Source organism: Monodon monoceros, unplaced genomic scaffold (assembly GCF_005190385.1).
Source record: "Monodon monoceros isolate NGI ecotype Baffin Bay Population unplaced genomic scaffold, NGI_Narwhal_1 Super_Scaffold_18, whole genome shotgun sequence".
NCBI classification, from domain to species: Eukaryota; Metazoa; Chordata; class Mammalia; order Artiodactyla; family Monodontidae; genus Monodon; species Monodon monoceros.
In genome coordinates, this window is record NW_021703774.1 from 98,569,607 (window position 1) to 98,588,739 (window position 19,133).

The 19,133-nt window shown below is 34.4% G+C and overlaps 1 protein-coding gene across 2 annotated transcripts in view; it reads left to right on the forward strand.

The window, feature by feature from the left end:
* ARHGAP29 (Rho GTPase activating protein 29) overlaps positions 1 to 19,133 on the forward strand; it is a 74,607-nt gene that overhangs the window by 16,963 nt on the left and 38,511 nt on the right. For both annotated transcript variants that reach the window (XM_029227717.1, XM_029227716.1), the window contains exons 2-3: positions 398 to 634; positions 14,479 to 14,613. In XM_029227717.1, the coding sequence (XP_029083550.1) occupies positions 430 to 634; positions 14,479 to 14,613 (340 nt within the window). In that variant the 5' untranslated portion in view covers positions 398 to 429. The remainder of the gene's footprint in view (positions 1 to 397; positions 635 to 14,478; positions 14,614 to 19,133) is intronic.

A 19,133-nucleotide genomic window follows, 5' to 3' on the forward strand; every position in this document is an offset into this window, starting at 1 on the left:
TTGACATTTCAGAATAACTTTTAAAGTTTAAAAAAATTCTGTACCTTAGGAGTTAAGAGGAAGTTTATTAAGAGCATGGGTTTTGGTGACAAGGCAGATGTGGGTTTAAGTACCAGTTCATTTATCAGCTGAGAGCTTAAACAAATTATTTAACCTCCAAACCTCAGGTTCCTAACTTGTGAAATGAAGAGAATAGTAGCTTGCATATCATAGAGTTGTCAAGGTTATTGGCACTTAATAAATGGAAGTTGCTTTATCAGTAATACAGGGTTTGTTGTTGTTGTTATTGTTTTAAATAGAATATTGAGGCAGGCTTTGGGCTATTTGTGAAAATCTAGTATAATGTCCCCTGATTAATGTAGTATTTGTGTTTCTCTCTTTTTCTCACCCCCTAAAGGAGTTCCGTTTTTTTGACTGTTATATGAAAGGATGATTGCTCACAAACAGAAAAAGACAAAGAAAAAACGTGTCTTGTCAACAGGCCAGCTCTCTACTGATGTTACAACTTCTGAAATGGGGCTCAAGTCCATAAATTCCAACTCCATTTTGGATCCTGATTACATCAAGGAGTTGGTGAATGATATCAGGAAGTTCTCCCATGTGTTACTATATTTGAAAGAAGCTATTCTTTCAGGTTCGTCAACTCTTTTCTCTTAGCATTCTTACTGAATAGTTTGTAAAATTTAATTGCCAGCCTAGCTACAGATAAGTGTATACACAGTAGTAGCAACAGGGTATTCTGCTTTAGCTGTTCTTTTTTTTATTTTTTGCCAGATGTTTGATGTTTACAGTGTAAAGTATTTTATAATCAGATACAGTGCAATACATAGTAGAAATTTTGGTAAGTGAGGGAACAAGTCAAAAAAAAAAATTCATTCTTTGGTTCTTAGAAGTTGGACCCATTTGACATGGGAGATTTTTAGATAATTGGAATTTTAGCCTTCTTGTTAATGGTAACACAGTGCATTCATTGGTCTTTAATAAGCAGACTGATGTTTTTAATTTACATTGTTGACACTTCTGCCTGGATTCAGTTTTCTATATTGTTCCTAAAAGAATCTAAAATCACTGATTTGAGTGAATTTTTTCCTCAAAAATCAAACTTAATTCTGTTTTGCTATTCTCTTCCTCAATTAAGAGATAATCACAGACTTTATTCTCTGTCTAGTTAGAAATGGATAATGGAGCATGAGACTTGATTCTCCTGAAGTTAAGAGCTATATGTATTTGTACTCCCTGACTTGATCTTAGTACTTAAGTCTTTCAACTTTCCGTGCCTCTTTTGTATCTAATTTTGATGGCAATGGTAATTAGTAATCATACAGTTCCTATTCTTTTGTAATAAGTAGCAGTTCAGTCCATATTCATAAAGGTATGTCTGGATGTAGAAAAATAAGGATTCCTAGTGTTACTTATATGAGACTTTCTGAGGCTTCATAGACATTTATAAGATTTCCATAAATATTTTCTGTGTTTATAAATTAGATATTCATTTTCTGACATGCGTTCTGAAAAACAGAAACTGCAGCCATGTCTTCTATTTGTCCTAAATGCTGCTTTTAGGAGTTTATTTCTAACCTAATTATAATTTTCAAGTTGAAATGCCCAAAATAACCTGGACTTGAATTGTAGCCTCAAAATTTTAGTATTTGAATTTTCCTTAAAATGACAATCACATAAGTCATTCTTTTGACACTGTATGTATGTTTTTAGAAAAGAATTTACCTACACTTCTGTTCATTTTAATAGCTTGAGTTTGAAGTCTAATTATGGATAATTAAATGGTAATAAAGTTATCTTGTTAATGTGGAAAGATATTCTAAATACATTAAGCATTATACTGGTAACAGATTCATTACTAAAATGACACATCTGCCATTTATTTAAAGAAGCATACCTTTGTAATAAAGACTTGTTCTTAACTGAGTTAATTGTTTTAAATTTGTTTTTTAATTCACATACAGTAAAATTTACTCTTTTTGTTGTAGCTGGGTTAATTTTGAATTTGAAATTTAAAATGATGTATTAATTAACAAATCATTTACTTCACTTTAGGGTAAAATCTGATTTTATTTAATGTATCAATAAAAATAGGTTTTCATTAATATAAATAAGATTTTTAGTTAGGATATCTGTTTGTTTTTATTTGTTTTCCATAGGAGATTTATATCATTTGAAATCCTCATCTCGCATATTTATCCCTTGTTTCACAGATTTAAAATGATGGTAATTTAAAACAAGTTGGACCCACTCCTTATCTCCACAATATTTTTATATGAGTTTTAATTTGTGAGTAAACAGTTCATAGGTTAGGAAGAAAGAGGACTGAAAGCTGATCCTAAGTGAGAAGAAAAGAGAAAATTGGTAATAAGTATAAGACAGCAAAAGGAGATTACCTTTTGAGGCAAAAGGAGATTACCTTTTGAAGTAAAAGGGTATGTGTGGAAATATATATTTTAGGAGTGTGTCTGTACTTGTCTCCGTGTTTTATTTAATTTAATTTATTATTTGTTTTTAGACCTTTTAGTTTATATTGGAGTATAGCTAATTAACAATATTGTGATAGTTCCAGGTGCACAGCAATGTGACTCAAGGAAATATATTTTTTACAGAAATGTAATATTAAAAATCTGAAAGGATGTTATTCTTTTAATAAGAAAACCAGTACTTCATAATTTAAGACTTGATTATATTGCTAATAATAAAAAAGCTTGCCGTTTATGATTGGTAAATTAATTTAAAAATGTGAAAACCATCTTTTGGGTAACCAACTCTCATTAGTAGGCAGTGGCCAGAGTATTTTCATTAATTTATCTTTGGATTGATTTTAATGCTTGGTTCTTCAGTCAGAGTTAAAAGGATTTATGTATGCCATCTCAGAATAAATCTTAGATTTAACAAGAATTTGTTTTCTCTGTCTTTGCATCATTGTTATCAAAATCTAGAAATATATTCTTTAGTTTATTTGAATTGATAGAACCTTTTTTGTTTGTTGTTTTCCTTAAGGGAGTATGTTAAACATAAATTAACCTCATTATAGATGACAAGAAATGCTACATAATAATATGCTTCTTTAATTTTGCTCATGATTTTCAGCTTGTTAGAGTATCATACTATTTATTTATTTAATAGAATTATTACAACAATCACATGAGATCTTCAGGAAAACAGGTAAAAAGTTTAAATTCTGTAACTATTTAAGGTGGTGTTATTATATATGTTACTGGACGTAGACATAGGCCATGCTTTTGTCTCTGGGTATTGAGAAATATCCCTGGACTTCTGCTGTTCTTTAGTACCAGCATAGTTGTAAACTGTGGCCACTGTTTTTATTTTGGAGTGAGGGATCCTTGTCAATATTGTATCAGCGGCCTTGCCAGTATTTTGTCTTTTGCCTCCTTAAAAGAAGGAAGCCAAATTTTTGATATTGTTTGTTACTTTTCAATTCATGTCAGTTGGCTGTTAAAAAGCTAAAAAGTTAGCTTTTAAGAATATGGACTGTGGGTATACTAATCACCTTTTGATGTTATCTGGATACCATTTTCTCTATGTACTTTACCTGTCATGAGGCAATGGTGTGCAAAATCACTTGACTACTGCTTCAAGTGTTAAATCATGTTGTTGAGACTAGGCTTAGGTTAATAGCTTTGTGATAGGTTTATAGCCACATTTCCCTTTCCTAAACTAGTTACAGAGATGATATATAATTGTATATGGTGCTTCACATTTTACAGAGTACTTTTACATACAATTTAATCATGCAGTCCCCACAAAGGCAGGTACTTTTAGACCTGTTTCACAGATGAGTTGTATGTATAATTTAGATTATGTGATTTCATCAACCTCTTATTGCTGATAAATAGTGGTTTCATTTGGAACCCATAGGTCATGAATGCAGAATGGTGTGTTCTTTTCTTGCTATCTCAGCTGCTTCACGTGGCAGGTACTATAAAAACACTGCTCAGTTTTCATTATTTCATTAACCAATTCTGTTTTCCGTGGGGTTTATCTCGACCTGCACTATCCAATATGGTAGCCTCTAGACATATGGCTATTTAAATTTAATTAAAATTTAAAATGCAGCTCAGTTGCAGTACCACGTTTCAAGTGCTTATTTGCCACCTCTGGTTAGTGGTTGCAGTACCACGTTTCAAGTGCTTATTTGCCACCTCTGGTTAGTGGCTACCATTTTGGATGGTGAAGTTATAAAAATTACCATCATTAACAGATTTCTATCAGACAGTGATGGTATAGACATTTGGCATTTATCAATCTCGAGAATATTGAGATGAATTTTTGAGCTATAAGTATTTTTGATTTGTAGAGCATGAAAAGAAAACCTAGAAAAAGTTGCTATTGGAGCAAATTAAAGAAAATTTTACCTAGAAATAGGAATTCTTGGAATCTATTTGGAATCTCCCTCAAATTGCCTTTGGAATGTTAGCTTTCATGCCGTTCTTTGATTTGAACTAGCAGATCACTTTCCAAGCATTTTATACAAGTTGGTGAGATTGGTAGTAAGGAATGGCAGAAAGAGCTCAGGAAAGAGAATCACACAATCGAGGTTCTAGGCCTAGTTCTGCTATCAACTAGTTTTGGAATATGGCTTAAGTCATTTAATAATTTGTTAAGAATGAGGCACTTACACCAGATGCTATTGATTTTATAATTCTGTGATCCAAAAATTGATTAGAGTTGGAAATTCTACGTTGTTCGGAATATTGACAATTCAAGGCTGAAGAAAACAGCTAAGTATTTGTTTTCAAACTATGTAATGCATTTTAGAGGACATTCGCCTCCCACCAGTCTGTAGGATTTTTTTTCTTTTTTTTCCCCCCCGGCACGCGGGCCTCTCACCGCTGTGGCCTCTCCCGCCGTGGAGCACAGGCTCCAGACGCGCAGGCCCAGCGGCCATAGCCCACGGGCCCAGCCGCTCCATGGCATGTGGGATCTTCCCGGACCGGGGCATGAACCCGCGTCCCCTGCATCGGCAGGCGGACCCTCAACTACTGCGCCACCAGGGAAGCCCTGTAGGATTTTTTAATGTGAGTTTTATGATAAGTTTCTTAAGTGTGGGTTTATGAAATTTTCCCGAGTGAGAACGTGAAGCTCATATTGCAGCAGGTGTTGATGAACTGATTAGAGAAAATTAGTGTCTGCCAAAGAACTCTTTGCCCCCAACAGAGTTAAGATATGTATGCACTGTCTCTACTGTTTTTTTTTTCTTTTAATTAATTAATTATTTTGGCTGCATTGGGTCTTCATTGTTGCACACCGGCTTTCTCTAGTTGGGGCGAGTGGGGGCTGCTCCTCATGCGGTGCGCGGGCTTCTCATTGCAGTGGCTTCTCTTGTTGCGGAGCACAGGCTCTAGGTGCGTGGGCTTCAGTAGTTGTGGCTCGTGGGCTCTAGAGTGCAGGCTCAGTAGTTGTGGCACACGAGCTTAGTTGCTCCATGGCATGTGGGATCTTCCCGGACCGGGGCCCGAACCTGTGCCCCCTGCATTGGCAGGCAGATTCTTAACCACTGTGCCACCGAGGAATTCCTCTACTGTTTTTATTTACAAAAAGTGGAGAGCTTAATGAGGGAGATCAGAGGACTATGAACATGCTTACTTTGATAGGGTAAGTGATAGTTTGTTGATTCTCTGTCTACTACTTATTTCCAGGAGGAGGTTACCCTGTAGTCTTATATAAGTAGCAGATGTGGAATTTGAAGTTTTAGATCTACACCTTGTGTCATTAAGGTGCATTATGAATAATTACAGGGCAAAATTTTCATCTTATGTTAAAATGCTGAAGGCACACAATTATGCATATGTCTTTTGTATTTAAATATAACACTGCAGATTAATGTATGTGCAGTCTAAGTACCAGTTCAGGTTTATGGTTGCCCCTCTGAGGAATAATGTGTTCTGAATTCCAAAGAACACATTCATAAATGTTCTTCTAGATTATACAGTAATCTTAAACTCTCTCTTTGTGACATACTTCCCATTCCCAGGTGGAACACCATGTGTGGAAGTTCAAAATCTGGAAATTTGAAAAGTGCAAGGCTTTTAATTCAGCTAGAAAGACTAGTGCAAATTGCTTAATTTGTCTGGTACTCAATGCTTGGCAGTGTCCATTGCCATTATAACATATATTTGAAGAAAAATTGGCAGTTAGTCTAATACTTCTTGTAGCTTTTTGATTATGTAACACTATTTTTTAAATGGATTTTAATAAGTTTACTGTTGTGACAGTGGTGGCTTGTTTTTCTGTTTTGTTTTTTAAATAGGCTAGAAAGGAAGACTAAACTTTATCATCAGTTTTAGATAAACTAGTTAAGTTCTCTCATTATTAAAAATGATTTCTAACTTGAGTGTATCACTTTTAATTTGTAAAAATGTAACTGATCTCTTAAGTGATAGCTTTTGATGAATTCTGGGTCCTAAATTTGATAGAACTATAGCCAGAAGTGGTATATTAACTTTCTAAAGCAAATTTTATTGAAAAGGAATTAAGTAAAAATTTTAATGTCATTAAATATTATGTTCTGTTGTGAGAGGGAAGTTCTGTATAAATTTTCAAAGTCTTAATTGAAATCCTGTGTTGTGGATTACCCCAGTTTTTTTCCAGATTAAATGAATATACAGGAGGATGTGTAAATTTATTTAGGCAAATTCCAGTGAGTATTAATTTTACCATTGTTGACTATTACTTAACTTTCACCTTCCATAGTGTGCAAGATATTTTGTGAAATATTGGAAACATTAAGTTGCTAGTCTCAGATATGTCCTCCTGCTATGTTTTTTTAGAAGTAAACCTCTCTAGAAGTGATTTCCAATGGTTACCGTTTAGGAAAAGCTAATATGAATGTTAGTAGTTTATGGCTTAGTGCCTAGAAGGTACAAAATGAATCCTTGAGGAATGAAGTATGAAATCCAGGTAGCTCATTTATTACACATGTGCCAGCTCTTAGGAGATAGCTTTCCTCTTCTGCACTTGCCTAGAATGGCTTACATAATGTTACCATTTACAGTAGTTAACTGGTATATTCGATTGGAAGTTAAAGCCTGTTAAATCACAGATTGCAGAGTATACCTGTCATTAAGCTATAACTTCTTTAACCATGTTAAAGTTCTAGAGCCAGAACCCTGAGGTGGAATCCTCATTCTGCCACTGTTTGTATTTAGCCCTGGGCCAATTACTTATATTCTCTGCCTCAGTTTCACGTCTGCTAAAAGGAGATAATAGTACCTACATTATTGAGTTGTGAAAATTAAATGAGTTCATAATTCATTTATATAAAGCTCATAGAATAAGTGTTTTAAAATGTCAGCTATTATTATTTTTACAATCCCCAAGTGGCTGGATAACGAAAGCTGCACTTTAGGCTTCATTTTATCCTGTAAATTCAGGAGTCATTACAGAAAAAAAGAAGTGAGTTTCCTAGTGATAAGTTATGAAACTTTTTCCTTCCTTCTTGTTTTCATTGCTTTCCCAGAGTGGTTAAGCTGAATTAACAAGACTGATTTTAAAAATTATTGTCAGTTTTTTTTAAATCAAGGAAAACACCGTAGTTTTTTTCATTTATTTACATAAGCATTTCCATGAAGTGTTTGCAATATAAACACTGTGGTATTGTGTTAATGCATGAGAACCAAAAAGTGGAACTGGCTAATCTGTTCTCACTTGATAAGCTGAATGAAGCAGAAAATAAATGGCACAAATGAATGAAACAATAAATTAAAATTCAGATTACCATATAGGGATGGTAGATAAACAAGCAAACTTTGGGATACAGGAGTTTTACTCTTCTATATAGCTGGTGTTAAGACTAGTTGAACATTATAATATTTGCATATATAATACCTTTGTAGTATAAATTGAATGATTACATTTACAACGTGACCACTATAAAACTTAAAAATTATCTGGTAATTATATGACTAAATTAAGTACTATAACTTGATAGGTATAGAAATATTTTTGTAAAATATACTCTTAATTATGATTTTATTTCTAAGTAATTTACTAATTTAGACTTTACATATAAAATTAAATTGAAATTTAACTTTAATGTCTCTTTTTCATTAGCCAAAATATGGTGGGACCATACTGTAATTTGTTACTGAGTGTAATTCTGTGTGAGACAATTCTGTTTTCAAAGGTATCTAGTTTGAATGGTTTACAGATTTAATAGTAATAATAGCTTACATATATTAAGACTGTAAAGCAGTTTCATTTCTGTTAATGTATTTGATATTCACAACAACTGCTTTACTGATGATGAATCTTAGGTCAGAGAAACTGAGAGTTTTGTTTATGGTCATTTCAAGCAAGTGGCAGATCAAACATTGGAATTCAGGTTTCTTGCTTTAAATCTATTGTTTTCTACCACACCAGTCAGCTACTTACCTTTCTTCTGTATTAGGGAAGAAAAATTACTCTCTCTTTTGCTTTGCTCATTGCTGCTGCTGTTGATGTGGGAATATTTAGTGTTGGTGAAGGAGCTGCCTAAATTTAAAACTTTCTGAAAAAAAAAGTTCATGGGGCTTTTGCTTCATAAAAATAATTTGAGGTAGCTTTATTCTACTATAAGAAAATAGAACATTGGAACATTTTTACCACTCGTAAAGCGTAATTAAGGGCTTGCTATTTTATAAAGTCCCAGCTGAAGTATTATCAGAATATACTGATGTCCTAGTAGTTGACTCATCTACTCAAATACATAGGAGAATTTATGAATCTTTGTAATTAATGCTTGTTAAATTTAGCCATCTTGTTCATTTCTGTTGATTTATAGGCTTCAGAGATGTGTTCAATCACAGGAAATTAGACTTATTTATAGGGTAATTTGAGATACTTCTGAAATTTCTTACTAAATAACTCAGTTATTGTTTTCTAGTATTTTGCTTTGAAACAACTTCAGTATCTGTTTATAAGGGCTTCCTTGTAGGAAAAAAAGAATTTCAAATTGGTAAAACATTTATGTTGACAATTATTGGAATGTTCTACAGTGATTTTAAAGAAAAATTATAGCAGCAATCCTCAGGACCCGTTATGCTGTTAAAAATTATTGAGAATCCAGAAAAGTTTTTGTTTTTGTGGGCTGTATCTGTTACTATTTACTGTGTTAGAAATTAAAACTAGGAACATTGAAAAATGTATAATAATATGTTTTTAAAACATACAAAAACACTATAATAATTTTGAAATATGTTTATTCCACTTGGTTAATTTCCTTGCCTCTGAGAAGACCAGAATTTATTAACTTGGTTTATTTAGGCATTTAAACCATTAGTATTTTGTAGTTCTTGCTTAATATCCAACCCTAATTTTGAATATTGATGTTGGCACACAAAAATCAAGCTCTTTTGTCCTGAGACCTCAAAATAAGACAAAGTATTTTTACTTAGTATTTCCTAAGTATGTTAGTATCTGTAGATTTTATTGTGAAACATCAGTAGGGGATAGAAATGACTGGCTTTCCTTTCTCTCTCTCTCTTTTTTTTTTTTTGACCACACTGTGCGGGATCTTAGTTCCCTGACCAGGGATTGAACTTGGCTCCCAGCAGTGAAAGCACAGACTCCTAACCACTGGACCACCAGAGAATTTCCACCTTTCTCTTTTTTAAGACAAACATAGATTAGGCTTCAGAAAGAGTATAGCACAACTCGTTATGACATTAGATTCAGCCTTGGTTTTGACAAGTAGGCAGAAGTATTACCATAAAATAGCTTTATTTAGTTATATATATATACTATATATATAAAACAAAGGATAGACTTTGCAATGCAAAACTGGGAAAAAATACATTTATATTATTTTTTATAGGTATTCAAATTATATTATTGTCCCAGAAGTTTCTTTCATTTCGAAGCTACTTGATTCTATTTCAGACCTAGCCTATGTTGTTAACCTATTTCTACTTCTGTATAAACTAAAAAAAAAAGCTGCCAACATTTATGGAGGGCTTACTATGTTCCAGTCACTGTTCCAAGTGCTTCATGTGTTTTAACTCATTTAGTCCAACAACCCTATGAAGTAGCTACCAATATCTTCTTTTTTTTTATAGATGAGGCACAGAGAGGTAAGTAACTTGCCCAAGGTTTATCAGCCATGGAGTTGGAATTCAAATTCAGGCAATCTGTTTCTAGAAACTATGCTTTTAACCAACCACTAAGCTGTATTGCCTCAGCTAAGTAAACCGACCAAACTAATATCCACAGTGATAAAACAGACAAAATAGATAGTGATCATTTAATTAAGATAATTCTTGAAATTACATGCTTACATTTTCCTTAGGAATTAAAAAATTATAAATGAATTTTTAAATTATAAAAGTAATATATGTTTGTGGGAAAAATTCCAGTAGTACATAAAATTTCTAAAGTCTTTTGTCCATTTCTATTTCATTTATTAAATAGACTATTTTTAGAACAGTTTTAGATTTGCAGTAACATTGAGAAAATAGTACAGAGAGTTCCCATATACTCCTACACCCAGTTTCCTCTATTTGTTAACATCTTACATTAGTATGGTACATCTGTTAGAGTTAATGAACCAATATTTGATAATAATGATATATTATTATTAATTAAAGCCCATAGTTTATTCAGATTTCCATAAATTGTTTCTAATGTCCTTTTTCCCTTCCAGAATTGTATCATATTACATTTAATTGTCGTGTCTCCTTAAGCTCTCCTTAGTTATGACAGTTTCTCAAACTTTCCTTATTTTTGATGACCTTGACAGTTTTAAGGAGTACTGGTCAGGTATTCTGTAGGATGCGCCTTTTTTTTTTTTTTTTGGCTGCCTTGGGTTTTCGTTGTTGTGCGCGGCCTTTACTCTAGTTGTGGCGAGCAGGGGCTGCTCTTCGTTGTGGTGCGGTGGCTTCTCTTGTTGCGGAGCACGGGCTCAGTAGTTGTGGCTTGCGGGCTCTAGAGCGCAGGCTCAGTAGTTGTGGTGCCTGGACTTAGTTGCTCCGCGGCATGTGACCGCAGCATGTGAGATCTTCCCAGACCAGGGCTTGAACCCATGTCCCCTGCATTGGCAGGTGGATTCTTAACCACTGCGCCACCAGGGAAGTCCGGGATGCGCCTTGATTAGAATTTGTCTGATGTTTTTCTCATGATTAGACTGGTGTTATGGGATATTGAGAAGAAGCTAACAGATGTAAAGTGACATATTTCTTATGTCATTATCAAGAGTACATGATTTATCACTGTTAATGGTGACCTTGATCACCTGTCATAAGAAGTAGTTGTCAAGTTTGTTTAGTTTAATCTTTTCGTCCCCCTTTCCATGTTGTACTCTTTGGAAGGAAGTCACTGTGCACATGCTTCACCTCCTTGAGGACAAAATATCTATATAAATTATTAGGAATTCTTTTATACAAGAGAGTTGTCTCTTTCCTTCCATTTATTAATTTATTCAGACATTTATTTGTATCAATATGGACTCATGGATATTTACTTTATACTTTGAGTTATAATCCAGTGCTACTTTTTAAATTTATTGCTCAGATTTTTCCACCTTTGGCCATTGGGAGGTCTTTCAGTTGGTTCCTGTGCACCCTTGGCATACACTCTTCAATGTGAGGGTTTTTTTTTTTTTTTAAGCTCTTACTTTCTGGCATTACAAGATGCTCCTAACTCATCTTGTGTATTTCCTGACACAGTCCTAGAACCAGCCATTTCTCTAAGGAGCCCTGGTTCCTTTTATTGGAGAATGGTATTAGAAGCCAAGATCAGGGTGCTAGGTATGTTTGTTGCTACTGGGGCATCATTTCTTTTAGGCCCTTTCACCTGATGAAGAAAAGAAATATATGTATGTGTACTAACCTGTATATATACACACATCTATAAATATTTCTAGCCACCTATATCTATGATAAACTAAATACGAATTCTTACAGAAGTATCCAACTCTAATCTATCACCACATGGATCATTATAGCCTCCTCTCCCTGCTTATTTGTAAATTTCCATTCCAACAGTGAGGTTCCTGGCTCCCACCATCCACCATCCAGTTACCTAGTTATTCACTTCCAGGATACATGCATAGCAATATCAACATTTTTAACCTGAATCTTCGTTGAAAACACTTTATCAACTAGAGTACAGTGCTTATGTGCATTTCCTTTGCCTTTAATCTTACAGACTCCAGTCACTTCCAAAGCTGCTTAAGCCAGCACCTAATCGCCTGTGTTTCTTTTTCTATTATTAAAGCTTTTGCATGAATGAGTTGGATTTTTTCCTGAAGGCACTCTATTCTCTCTCCTTCCATCACTACCTGAACTATTCTTTCTTTACCCCTTCCTGGGATACTCTTTGCCCTAATATACCCAGCTCCCCACCTTGCACTCACCTTGCCTGCTTCTCTTATACTACTTATTTCTCTCTCTTGATAATGCTGTTAATGAATGGAATATTTGATAGATGATAGAATTACTTGTTTTTGTTAGACAATTTTTCTAGTGATTATCTTTTAACATTTCTGGGAAAAAATTGCATAATTATAAAACATTTGTTTTTTAATTTAAATCAGCATCTTACTCTTTTTTTTTGATGTTGGGGGTAGGAGTTTTTATTAATTAATTAATTTATTTTGCTGTGTTGGGTCTTCGTTTCTGCGCGAGGGCCCTCTCTAGCTGCGGCAAGCGGGGGCCACCCTTCATCGCAGTGCGTGGGCCCCTCACTATCGCTGCCTCTCTTGTTGAGGAGCACAGGCTCCAGACGCGCAGGCTCAGCAGTAGTGGACCACGGGCCTAGTTGCTCCGCGGCATGTGGGATCCCCCCAGACCAGGGCTCGAACCCGCGTCCCCTGCACTAGCAGGCGGACTCTCAACCACTGAGCCACCAGGGAAGCCCTAAAACGCTCTTTTAAGAAATGTTTTTGATTGTTTTTTAAGCTCTTTCGATAGGGAGACAGTATTAAGAGCTTAGCTTCTAGAATTATACTCTCTGGGTTCAAATTCTGACTTGGTAAACTTAGGTTTGCCTCAGTTTTCTCATCTGTACGATGGAGATTTAAAAAATCATCTACTTAATAGAAATGATGTGAAAATTAAATGAGATAATAGGTTTTAAGTGCTTTTAACAGTGCCTGGTACATAGGAAGCACTTAATAAATGTGCCATTGTTAAACACTAGTGCTATGTGTAAGGTTACAGAAGTGAACATTACATCAGAGTATTGTATTTCAGGTGGTTGTCTTTTCAAACTTTTGAGGATTACTTCAGGGTTTTTAAAAAAATTATTTATTTCTTTGTTTTTGGCTGTGTCGGGTCTTTGTTGCGGCACGTGGGCTCTTCATTGTGGCATGTGGGCTCTTCGTTGCAGCGTGTGGGCTTCTCTCTAGTTGTGGCACGCAGGCTCAGTAGTTGTGGCGTGTGGGCTTAGTTGCCCCACGGCATGTGGGTATCTTAGTTCCCCGACCAGGAGTTGAACTCACGTCCCCTGCGTTGGGAGGCGGATTCTTTACCACTGGACCACTGGGGAAGTTCCTACTTCATGGGTTTTACAGGTTTGGATGACTATACTTTCTGGTTTGCCTGGGATGGTGATCCAGGGATATGCCTGTTTGCTGGCATGATTATGAGTAGTACCCACCTTTTCTCTTGCTAGAGTATTTTGGTTTGGAAGATAAATTATATGGTCACCTTATTTCCAGGGGTTATAAAACGTTGTCTGTGTCCTTCTGACCAGGGCTGCTGTAAAATGGGTAGAGCAGACTAGGGCTGGGCAGGAAGGGACTGGGAAAGAAGCACACCTAAGAGAGCAGTACTGCTCTGTTTCAGCTGCTTGTGGCCAAGGAGGATGTGGGCCTGGTATAACCAGATTTTGATTTTTCAAGAGTAGGCATAAGTCTGGAGCTTTTGTAATGATGCCCTAATTTTTCATCATTGGCAATTAGTTCAATTTTTCTAAAAAGTACAAAATTTCATTGAACCATATAAAGATCTATGCATTTTATTGTATGTAAATTATATCACAGTTTTAAAGATGTGCAGGTCAGGTGGTGGTCCTTATATATATGCCTGTGAGTTGCTCATTTCTAATATCTTAATGCAAAGAGTCAATTCTTACGTAGAAACTTAACATGTAAGTGCTATTTAATATTAGTTAATATATCAGGCATTATAGGGCTTTAACTCTGTTACCATATATATTAAAAAGTATATTATAGTAAAAACTGTAAGACAGGAAAAACTTGTAAAGTTGCCTCAAGGGAAATCTGGAGAGCACATTTAGACTGAGAAAACTGAAAAAGGTAGTGCTAAGTTGACCATGACTGTGAGTGACTTTGAAATCTTTAATGAATTAAAATGACTATGGATTTTTGAAGGCTAAATAAGTTACATATAATTGCAGTAGTGAAAATAAAAGTGAACATACAGTAGGCAAAAGTTGTGGAGCCACTGCTTCTACCTGAAATGTGCTTCAAAATGGTTGACTTAACAAATTAAAAAAAATTTTTTTTTTCTTAAGACTGTTTTAAAGAAGTCATTCATATACGTCTGGACGAACTTCTTCGTGTTTTAAAGTCTGTAATGAATAAACATCAGAACCTCAATTCTGTTGATCTTCAAAATGCTGCAGAAATGCTTGCTGCAAAAGTGAAAGGTAAGAAAGATAATATTAACAGTGGGTTGGCATGGGCAAAAAGGATCCAGGTGATACATTTTCATTTATAATGGTTATAGAACCATCTCTCTTGGCATCTATATGATGTGTATCAGTAGGAGTTATATACACTTTGGTATTTAAATATCCCCACTGAGTCACACCTAAAATTCTCTTTCTTTTAAAAATTAAAACTTTATTTGGCAGGAAACACTCTAAAAATGCTAACTGAAATGAACTGAACAACTGTGGTTTACAATTTTTGAGTTTTTGAAAGAATGTATGCTCTTTTGAAGTAGGTTATTAGGGTACAAAAAGTCTTTGTTATCTGAGGACAGTTGGTGCTGGAAAATGGCCATTTGTAGTTATTCCACTTAAAGGAGGGAAACAAATGGAGAAAAAGAAGACTTAATTGGGACCTTATTTTCAAATGTGGAAAAATGAAACTAAAATTGGAAAATAAGTTTATCATATATGTGTATGTATATGTGTATATATATATATGTGTGTGTATATATATTACATGTGCTAAAAGAAGTAAGAATTGGGACATTATCCTTTGAAGAAATGATTTGCCACCAAAAATTGTTAGAATCTGTTATCCTAGGCTGCATTATATAAAGATTGAGGGTGAAGATTATATAAAGATTGAGAAGAATGTGACTGGAACCAGGGAGCTCAGTTAGGAGATTGTTAGAAATAATGGGCTAGATGAGGGTTAATAGTCTGATTTAAGGCAGAAGCTGGGGTGTGGTAGTTGTGGAATGTGCTTGTCACAGAAGAGGGGACATAGGACAGGTTGAATGTTAGGGATTAAGTTGAAGTTTGGAGTTGAGCACGTGGACTTGAGTGTTGGTCTCTGGGTGGTGATGCAAGAGGATGACACCAACTCAGAGTGTGCAAACTAAGTAGAGGACTGAGTGTGAGATCCCAGGGACAGAGAGAAGATAGAGGAACCTGAAAAACACTAAAGAATTAGGGAGATGATCTGGAGAAAGATGTTATGGAATTTTAAAAGTGTCATATTCTAGGAAGTGATTGTCAGTGTTAAATGTCAATCTGATAGGTAATATGAATTAAAATGTTTAACAAAAGTGAGTCACCATGGGTTGAGTAAGGAAACGAAAGGCTTCTTTGGGCAGAGGGACTACCTGTCCTGAGTCTCAAAGGTCAGGTGGGCATTAACCGGGTTAGAGTGATAAAGGGTGCTTGTATGAGAACTCTGGATGTGAAGAACAGGATGTGATTAATGAACATACTCACATGTAGAGAGGGCAAAGGGCAAGTGTCAAGGGAATGAGGCAGGAAGAGAAAATAAAAACCTTGTCAATAAAATATAGTCCATATACTTAAGAACTGCCTTCTCTACTTTTTATGTAGATTAATCATGTTTGCATGGTTCTCTTTTTTCTGTATTTCAAGCACTGAAAAAAATGTAGATGGCTTCAAAATGGATAGCTTCTGTTGTGCCTCTTAAAAATGCTTAGTAACCAAATTTGTTTTAAAATAGATTGTTTGTAAGTGCAATTTAACTTAAGTTAGGGAAATTTGTGTCTGTAGATAGTAAAATTTCCATGCTTGGAAATAGCACCACAGTTCATTCAATTGTTGTCAGTAGCTATTGTGTGCAGTCAGGATGTCCTGGGGAAGGAGTGTGTCTGTTGATGTCCACATTCCAGAAACAGACTTGAAGAAAGTGGCCTCTCAGCTGCCTTATAGATCTTTTTTTCTTTGAGGTAAAGCAATCTTTTGAGTATTATTTCCCTCTAAGACTGTCTTTACTCTTGGAATTATTGTTACGATTTTACTTTTTTGTTGGATGAAATTTTAAAACTTACTTCGTTGTTGGGGAACTTACTCTGTTTCAGTAGGACTCCATGATGCTAGAAAACTTTAAAAATTGTGTTTTCTTTGGTGTAAGTTTAAGTTTTTAAATAAACCACCCCCCATCTTATTGTTGAGGCCATGTAAAAATATCATTGATAACCCAAATGAAAAATATTCAGTAACCTGGAAAATTGATGTCAAATTGGAGCTTATTTAATTCTTTCATTGAATGGTAATTTTGTTTTCAAACCCTGGAAAGGCAAGGGGGAGGTAGAAACCATTTTTGAATGTCTGTCTTGTGGCAATCTAAATGTTTTGGATACGCTGTCTACTTTCATGTTTTCAAAAAACTTAACAAATGTACACTTTTACTTCTATATTAAAGAGGAAAACTTAAAAACTATTGTATATTATGATCAGAAAGCTGTCAGGAATGTGATCATTTTGTCTTAACCTCCTAATTACATTTAAAAAACAGTGGTAGCCTGACTTGCTTTGGAGATCTTGCAACTGTCAGATGCATTTTGCAAACATACCAAACCATTAAAAAATAACATATACAGAGTAATAACTTTAGATCAGGGAGGTATAACCTTATTTGTGCTGCTGCAGGTTTGAATGCATGAAATCTATCCACTTCCTATGCATAATAAGAATAAGCGCATTGGAATAAACTTGGAATCTTTTAACATCTCTTATTTTTTATTTTAAATGTAGAATTTACCTTTTAATAACTTTAAAAGAAGAATCCTTAGCTTTCCCCCATTCATTCTAATAGTGATTTGTATTTCCTGTGTCTCCTCTTGTTTCCAAGCAGGAAGTTCAGTCTTACAAAATATTTGCAATATGGTAAGAGAGATACAGCTTATTTGTGAAGTAGATGAAGGCATCGTAGCTCTCAGTAATTTATTGTGTACTTAGTATTTGTGTTTTCATCATTTAGAAGTATTCTGGTAAATCTTATTTGTAATATAATTTAAAAGGACCATTTTTAAGGTTTTTCATGATTTGTATTTTGCCCTATATTTAAAAATTGGAAACAAAAAAGAAAAATAAGCTTTAATTATGTATCCAAAATTGTAGATGCCTCATGTTTTCTTTCTGTTTTGAAGCTTAATTTTTTAATAGGCAATTCATTCACGTGATTCATAGTGCAAACGGTATAAAAGAGTATTCAAACAGTGAAGTGTCTTTCTACCTCAGACCTTAGCCACCATTCCTTTCCCTAGATAAGCAACAGCTATTACTGTATCTTTCCAGAGACATTATACACATATAGAAGCAAACACAATATGTTCTCTTCTCTACACAAAGGGTAGCATTCTGTTCCTTGCTCATTGTTCTGAGTTATTTGTATATAAAAAGTCGTCTTCTTTTGTTGTTATTTGTTTTGTTTTTTCAAAGCTGCATGATAATCCATCATACTGATGTACTATAATTAATTTAACCAGTTCACTACTAATAGATGTTTGGATTGTTTCCAGTTTTTTTGGGTTACAAACAGTGCTTCAATGAATAGCCCTGTATATTTCTAGGTGGGTAGTTACTGGAACAGAGCGTATGTGCATTTATATTTTGTATATTGCTAAACGCCCTATTTATATTTTGTATATTGCTAAACGCCCTCTGTAGAGGTTCTGTCCTTCTGATAGCCGTGCTGAAGAAGCTGATTTCCTACCCCTTTGCCAACAAAGCTGGTTACCAAACTTTGTTATCCAATCTGATAGTAAAAACTGGTATCTCAGTATAGATTTGATTTGCATTTGCCTCATTTTGAGTACAGTTGAGTATCTTTTAATATGTTGCAGAGTCATTTGCACATCCTTTTATGTGACTTGACTGTTTATTGATAGTTGGTCTTTTTTTAGTTTTGATTTATAGAAACTTCATATAAGTGAAATTAGCCCTTAATCTTTGATATAAGTTGCAGATTTTCTTTAGTTTGTTTTTTTATCTTTTGATTTGCTTATGGTATTTTGTTTTATTTTGCATTTCTATCTCAATGTTTTATGTGCCTTTCGTATGCTTTTTGAGTATTAGGGAAGGATTTCCCTGCTTGGAGATTATAGTAGCATTCTCCACTGTTTTTTCTTCTAATGTTTTCATGGTGTTATTTATTAAATTTAAATCTTTGATACATTCTAGAGTATCTATGTTTCTAGCTAATTTATTGAATAATTCGTATTTTCCCCATCGGTTTGAGATGCCCTCTTTATCATAAACACACTAAATTGTCACATATATTTATTTCTGGACCTTATTCTGTCCCCTTGATTTGTTTAGTTATGTGCCAGTACCATACTGTCTTCATTGTGGTTTTATAGTATGTTTTAGTGTCTGGTTGGGGTAGCTTCTCTTTCCATTACTCTTCTTGTTCAGGATTTTATTTTTCCATCAAGATGTTTGAATTGGCTTGTCTAGTTCCAGAAAATACCTATTGGTATTTTGAGGGTGATTTGAGTTAAATATGTAAATTTATAAATTAATTTATAGTTAAGTTTATGAATGTATAAATTATAGTTAATTTATAATTAAATTTATAAATAAAATTAAGGAGAATTTATATACTTAGCATTTCTATCTGAGAATATGGTATGCATTTAAGTTCTTCAGGTTGTCTTTTTTTGTTTCTCAGAAGCAATGTGAAGTTTTCAGTTTATAAATCTTGTAGCTTTTGTTTTGTTTTTCTCCCT